We start from the raw sequence: 7952 nt of genomic DNA, 5'->3' as shown, positions 1-7952 counted from the left end.
GGGTAAATTTGTAACGCTTTGGCCCAACAGCTGTTGCTTTAAACGTGTTACATAAATAACAGTGACTTGATTTATTTTAACATATTGCGCTTTGCATTTTTGCATCTGTTGTCTTCTTGTTATTAACTTTAACTTTATCTTAATTGTTGTTATGTTGCCTTCTCCTGCTTTTGCACTTTGCAAACCCTTGCTTTAAAAAAGTGCTACAATAATAAAGCTGTTATCATATTATTATCATGTGTTTGATGATTTTTAAAGACCTAAGTGCACTGTGGAATCTTGTTTTTTTTTTTTTTTTTTAAATTTTTTGTTTATTCCAATGAAAACTAATGCAAACCTATTTTTTGGGCTTTATAACAAAGGCTGTCTTGAAGATTTTAAGAACTCAAGCCCTACATAATAACTGTTAAAATTAAGCCCTTTGGATTACAACATTAAACTTTTGTCATTGTAATACAAATACAGAGAATTAAAATTGTATAAACCCTGTTTTAAGCACACATAATGGTACATTTTTGACTGGATTCTGGTGTTGAATGGCGTTTCTGGTCTCAACACCGCCCTCATGTGGCAAAACCTCAGAATTACAGCCAAATACTACTTCTCCCATGATACACTGCGACAACACTGGCTAGTACCATTATTTTACCAAGGGGGTTTTTAGCGATGTGACTTTTTTAAAGTATGCTCAGGATTGTCTTTATCCTAATCTACTTTCTATGAGTTTTATCTTTTAGTATGATCATGTATTAGCACTGCTGAATATGTATGCTAATAAAAATGTCTAACATGGAGCGAGTTGCCACGGAGGTTTTTCACGATCAGACATGGGCTCTCCTCTGAAATGGTAGCTTCCAGCCCGGCTGTGAAACCTTCCTTTTTCTACAGAAGTAGCAGCCATGAGGTAGGACCGCTGTCGATGAGACAGTAAAAGTCTGGATTTAACAGTTAAAATCTGCGCCTGTAAAAGTCTACTCCCTTAAATAAGACACACAAGTTCACATTTTATCAGAATATAACGTTTACACATCATTCCAAAGCCAAAACCCCATTTTTTGGGGGCATGAATCTGTGTAACACGATGTAGCAGCCGGAGAAGCCATGTTGTCAACCCGGCTAGCAGTTAGTTAAATGTTAGCTCTGCGGCTAACCGCTACCTAGCTACTCATACTTAGTTTTAGCACTTTGCGTCCGTTTAAGAACATAAAAGTTGTTGTTTTATGTGGACAGAAGTTGTGTTTGTGTCCGTGTTTCTGACCGGCCCTCGTCTGTGGCTCCTGCAGCATGCTCAGGCTCCAGAAGAGGCTGGCCTCCAGCGTCCTGCGCTGCGGCAAGAAGAAGGTCTGGCTGGATCCCAACGAGACCAACGAGATCGCCAACGCCAACTCCCGTAAGCAGCGCAACAAGTCGTCCTGTAGTTTGGTCTTTGGACTTATAGCTTTGTCATTTAACGAGTCAGTCCTCGGCTGCTGTCTGTCCCAGCATGAGGAGTTATTAACTGGGGGCTCAGTCAAGTCCAGAAACTTTCAGATTTTAATCAGATACTTTCACCACTCTTGTTATTTCACAATAAAATTAATATATAGTGTGAGAGACTGTTCTCTAAGCAAAGGAAGGTCATCCTGCTTCTTTGCTTATTCCATATTAATGTCACACTGTGATGTACAGAGCTAGCATCACATGTAAAGGAGCGCCTTGGAAATGCTTGTTCTAATAAGTTTGATTTAGTAGTAATTTGGGTGACTGACCCTTTAAATAATCCAGAAGAAAAGAAAATGTTAACCCCATAGAACAATTAAGGCTGCCACTAACAGCTGTGTTCCTATCGATCGATCCAGTGATTTACTTATTGGTCAAAATTTTACCAAAAAAAGCAAAACTACCTTTTCATTTGATTTATTTCGACAAACTGTATGCATTGTATACTGTAACCAATTATGAAATCATCTTAAAATCAGATGTGTGATGAATATGTCACACGATCTCACATGTACATTATCTGGGTTAGTTGGCAGCTGACTGATGAGTAGAGCCAAAAATGAGTGTCATTTGCAGACAGTATGAAGTGATGCTGAAGAACAACATCCGCTATCTTAAACTGATGCCTTTTGGACAACTAATTTTAAACCAAGTGTTGAATTAAAATTCAGATGCTGATGTGTTTTCAGCATCATCGTCATCGAATATTCCAACTCATTGCAACAGCCTTATCCTTTAGTGACTATAAAAACTATTATTGAAAGGATCTTAAAGACGTATTCAACAAAGATTTATAGTTGAAACACTGACAGCGTGTGTTTATTGAAACACTCATTGTCTGATCAGCTTCAAGTCTTAAAAAAATGTCCCATCTTTCTCTAAACACCAGATTCACTTACACCAGCTGTCTTTTCTCAGACGTCAGAGCTGTTTTGCTATTAAACTTAATCTCCACATCACCTTCCAAAACTCGTGCTTTACACGACAATAAAATACACAAAGCCTTCGAAAGCAACTGTAAAACATTTTAGAAAGACAATAAAACCTCAGTAAAGGCAGTGTAACCTTAAACAGAGCCGTAGCAGAGTGTTTCATAAAGAAAAACAATATTGCACTCATGCTTGTCTGCACAGGTGTTTTTTTTTTTTTTTCAATTGTCATGGCAGTTTATTTGTTGTGCAGCTGTTTTCACAGACTGATTAGTAGGATGTGCTAAAAACAGATGGATTTCTAGGCAAAAATATCAGGGTTTTGGGGCACTGCTATGGCTTAACTGGTTGAGCTGGCGTCCCATGTATAGGGGGTATAGTTCCCAATGCAGCGGTCACGGGTTTGAGTCCCGCTCATGACCCTTTGCTGCAAGTCCTTCCCCCATTCTTCTCCCCCACTTTCCTGTCTCTCTCTCTCTCTCTGTCCTATCTAATAAAGCCAAAAAGGGCCAAATATATATATGTATATAAATGTATCAGGGTTTTTACTAAATAGAGTATTTTTTGGCACCTACTTCAACATCTTAGCTCGTGCCAAAGAAAACTCACCAGTGACAAAAAGATAAGACTTGAGAATACTCTATATATTTTAGGGCTGGACCCAAATAGTCGACTATTTGACTATTCCAGCCCTAATATACACCACCCCCTCCCAACTATTCGCGATATTTGTCATTAATTGGGCCGAATATCGGAATATACTGTTATGTTGTCTATGTATGATTTGTGTTTTAAAATCCTTCTAACGTAACAGTTTTCTGGGATTACATTCCCCAAATTTGACATAGAAACTCTGTCAAATATCAAGCAGGGCAGCATTATATTATACACTGTAATATGAGATCTTTCAAACTTGTTGAATTGTCAACTTTGTTCGTCTGGTATTGCCATCAATTAACTGATATAATTCTGAGCTTGTTTGGTTGCTTTAGCTGAGTGAAGTTTAGATTTTGTTTGGTGATCATATTCACGCTACTTTCCTCTGTTTAAATGTTCTGTCGGTGGCTGATATGCACATTGGTGTTCAGAGCATTGGTTTCCTTCTGTGTTCAGGCCAGCAGATCCGTAAACTGGTGAAGGATGGTCTTATCATTCGCAAGCCCGTTACGGTCCACTCCCGCGCCCGCTGCCGCAAGAACACGCTGGCACGTCGCAAGGGAAGACACATGGGAGTCGGTACGTTGGAACGTACATTTTTGAAAGAAGAATATGATTTTTGACTTTTTAAGATAAAAGAGGATAAATATGGCATCTTTGCGTTTTTCGCTGGCAGTCCGGTTGACATGTCTTCTTAACCATCATGTATCCAGGTAAGAGAAAGGGTACCGCCAACGCCCGTATGCCAGAGAAGCTGTCCTGGATGCGTCGCATGAGGATCCTGCGTCGTCTGCTGCGCCGCTACAGGGAGTCCAAGAAGATTGACAGGCACATGTAGGTTCAGGCTTTCTTCAGCTGACATTTAACGCGTCTCTCAAATTTCATTTAGAAATGGGAGATTTTTTTTAACACAAACCTACATTCTGAATCTAAACTACTGCTGTTAACCCTCTGAACTCCAAGTAGTTTCTCTTCATTTTTTGCTCCCTACACATTTTGATTAGTTCAAGAATTGTTGAAAAGGTCAAATTTGATGATTGTTTCTGTTTTTACAGTGTCTGACTTTAACAAATGGTGTTCAGAGGGTTAACTTACAACTCTGCTGTTATATATGGGCACATGACTGAAGTTGCTGTCTTGTTATCTTGCCGTTTCTGAATTTTTTTCTCCCCCCTGCTCTCTTCAGGTACCACAGCCTCTACCTGAGGGCAAAGGGTAACGTGTTCAAGAACAAGCGCATCCTCATGGAGCACATTCACAAGCTGAAGGCAGACAAGGCCCGCAAGAAGCTGCTGGCGTAAGTATTCATCCTGAAGTGCTGGAATCACGTGTGTTCATTTGAGACAGGAGAGCTGATTCAATGTTTTTGGATTATTTTGAATGTCGTGGTTAAACATCTCCGGTGACAACATCCTGTCATCATTTGTGTTTTCTTAGGCTTAGAATTGAGTGTTGATGGGCAGAAAATGTTTTGTTAATTTGGTTTAGAATTTAAAACCACTTCACATGCCGTGGATTTACTGCTAAGGTGATATAAAAAGCTGCAAAAGCAGCAGGAGAGCCGTGATGAACACCTGCTTCTTTCTCTTTCTTCAGCGATCAGGCCGAAGCTCGTCGCTCCAAGACAAAGGAGGCCCGCAGGCGCAGAGAAGAGCGTCTCCAGGCCAAGAAGGAGGAGATCATCAAGAACTTGTCCAAGGAGGAGGAGACCAAGAAGTGATCTGGCTCCTGCCTCACTCTGCCGCCAACCGTCGAGTGTTGACAATAAAAGTGTACAGAAAGACACTGATGGTCTCCTGAACTTCCTTTCATGATGAAGCTGTTACTTCTGCAGCACGAAGTCTAGGGTTTAGAGCTGAAGCATCTTTAATAACCCCAATTCACATCCCTTAAAATAGGCCTGAGTGACTTTTAAAAAGTTAATTTTATCTAGTGTCAAACATTTTTAAACCAGAACAGACGGGTGTTTACAAGACGTTATTGAACCAAACTACATAAAGCAGCTCGATAGATAGAAAAAGACTTATTATACAAAACATCTCTCATGTATCAAGCATATCTAAAGTGGCAGAACCAGCATTTCTTCTGTTAAGTGTCAGTAATTCTAAGATATTTTTACAATATTAAACTAACAGTTTCATATATTGAATATAAAGGAAATATTTAGGAATTCATCATAAATTTACAAATGTATTTTAAGTCTTTTCATGTAATGAGACGAAACACTGCAGGTCCCTAAAAACGTTTTAAAAAGGTTACAATTTTATGTGCAGAGTTTGTATTTATTCTTCTCAGCTGTACAAAGCAACATTAAGTTCTAAGATTTTAACGGCAGTTACAGGCCTTCGACAGATTCAAGGTATCCAGTAGCTCACAAACATTAAATGTAAGGAGAATAAGCCCTGGTAGAAGAACCAGGATAAGGTGCATAAAAAACAACAACAGATGGTGCGAGTAGGATCAAACAAACAAAAGTTATTGATACAGTAAAACCATAAAAATAGAAATATGAAAAGCATGCAGAAGGAGTGCTTGGATTGCACAGTTGGAACTTAACACTTAAGTTTTTATACTAGTTGGACAAGCTACAAAGGAGTCTGGTGTGACTGGATTATGCATTATGAAAGCTGTTGTAAACTTGTCACTGGTAGACACAACATATCATCAACACCAACTGAGCTGCGTGATTAGGGAAAAAAAGCCTTCTACGTCGTATTAAAAGGTTCCTAAAAATGATATACTTTGCACTGTGGGGTGCTACTAGTCAACACATGTCACACTATAAGAATCAATGAATATATTCTAAATAAATCAATGAGAAAGCCCTTGTAGTCATTGTCACAGTGCTACTCCCATTGTTGCAAATGAAAATATTAAAAGAAAACACAGAAAATGCAATAATCAAACAAAATAAACCAAAGCTAAATGATTTAAATGATTTCAATCTAATCTATATATATGAGTTGCTGTGGGTCACATGAAGGGGTTTAAGTGTTACATTCATGTAATGTTGCACAAGAGCATAGACTAATAACGGACATATTTGCTCATAGTATTTGTTACACTGTTATTTAAATTCTAGAATCCAGTGTTTTGTTTTGTTTTTTCTTTTTCTCACTAAAATGGAATCAGACTGAACTTTTCCTGTTTTCGGTCAGGATTAGCACAATTATTTTTATTTTCTAAACGCCAGAAGAATGAGAAAGATAATTTTTTAGAGATTTTTTTATGACTTTCTTCAAAGTCAGAAGTTTACATACATTTCCTTAGTATTTGGTAGCATTGCCATTAAACTGTATGACATGGAGCAAATGTTCTGGCCCATTCCTCCAGACAGAACTGGTGAAATCTTGGACGGTATGCTTAGGATGAACCAGACTTGTGGAGGTCCACAATTCTCTTCCTGATATCTTGGCTGATTTCTTTAGATTTTCCATGTTATCACAAAAGGAAGCAGTGTGTTTGAGGTGTGCCTTAAAGTACATCTACAGGTGTGCTTCCAGTTAACTCAGATGTTGTCAGTTAACCAATCAAAAGCTTCCAAAGTCATGACATCATCATCTGGACGTTCCCAAATCGTCTGAAGGCACAGTAATCTTACTGTATGTAAACTTCTGACTTCAAAGGAAGTAATAAAAAAATCTAAAAAAAAATCTCTGTCTTATTATTCAGTGAGATCAGTATCAGTGAGATACAGTGAGAGGAAAAAAAAGGTTGTATGTCTTTTTATATAGTGTGTATAAACTTCTGGTTTTAACTGTATGTGTGGAAATTCAGATTTCTGTTGAAACTTTTAACTGTACAAAATACTTAAAAGGCACAGATTTAAATTTTAACCTGTAGATTTCCATATAGTGGAATGTTGTTTATTTATAACAATTTTTAAAAGCAGTTGCAGTACAACATGTCGTCCTCTCTGGCTTGTCAGAACTCAGCCGAAACCTGCATCAAATGTTGCCGAAACACATGTGATGTTCAAAAAAGTGCCAACTCATGCTTTCACCCTGATCACACATTAAACTGCAACCGCTTTGGGAACTTAAACAAAACTCTCCCAAACTACACTAACCAGCTTTTTCTGCATGTAAAGGTTGAAAAATGAGCAAATGTGCAGAGGTGTAGCTTAAACTTTGGCTGTTTTGTCAAAATGCTGCTCCAAAGTTAAAAATTAACTTTAATGCTTCAGGGAAACAGTGATAAATATCTTGATGTGCTCCTCATGGAGTCATAACTTACACCAATAAAGATAAAGTGATAACAAGCGGACTTTGTGTTGGGATTGCAGACCAGTATTTCAATTCAAAGAAAGAATGGTCTGAAACATTTAAGAGGAGAGTTGATGTCAAGAGCAGGAATATCTTGAACAGCACACAAAAATGGACAGTTTTGAGAAAGATGCACATGTTTTTAATGACTTTTTGTTGCTCTCAATGGCTCTATTATCACAATTTAATGATCTTTCAGGCTGTGATACTTTTTGTCTTGTTTTTATTTTTTTGTTCGCATTTAAATTGATTGATTTTCCAAGTTTTCTATTTTTTCCTCTCCTATTACTGCTACTATTACTACAAATAATAAGAAGTTCATTTTTAATGTATTGTAATTATCTATCAGTCTATTTACATTTCATTAAGCATCTTTTCTTTAAAAAAAAAAAACTTCAGAGGAGTTTAGAGCAGAGAAACTTCATCACTTTTAAAACAAAGTTAAGTTCTACCTTTTTAGTTGGTTTTTATTTAAATGTTACACAATGTTCTATGAAGGACTCAATAAAAACAGGGAGGAAACACTGTTATAAACTTGAAATGAGGAAACACGACAGGGAGGAGAAGTCAAAAGTTCAAAACTGTATAAAAAAAAAAAGACATAAAATAAACTGAAGTATAC

At 37.5% G+C, this 7952-nt stretch overlaps 1 protein-coding gene across 1 annotated transcript; it reads left to right on the top strand.

Annotated features, from left to right (window-relative positions):
• The first annotated feature begins 845 nt into the window (after positions 1–845).
• Positions 846–4850, top strand: rpl19 (ribosomal protein L19). Its single transcript, XM_008300432.1, has 6 exons — positions 846–904; positions 1284–1390; positions 3522–3644; positions 3779–3899; positions 4252–4362; positions 4662–4850. The coding sequence occupies exons 1-6, from the start codon at positions 900–902 to the stop codon at positions 4783–4785; spliced, it is 591 nt and encodes a 196-aa protein (XP_008298654.1). The 5' UTR covers positions 846–899; the 3' UTR covers positions 4786–4850.
• Positions 4851–7952: the final 3102 nt, after the last annotated feature.

This window comes from Stegastes partitus, unplaced genomic scaffold, assembly GCF_000690725.1.
Source record: "Stegastes partitus isolate 25-593 unplaced genomic scaffold, Stegastes_partitus-1.0.2 Scaffold1541, whole genome shotgun sequence".
In the NCBI taxonomy this organism is placed as follows: Eukaryota; Metazoa; Chordata; class Actinopteri; family Pomacentridae; genus Stegastes; species Stegastes partitus.
Note: the sequence above shows the minus strand (reverse complement) of the source record. Positions and strands in the feature narration are given on the sequence as shown.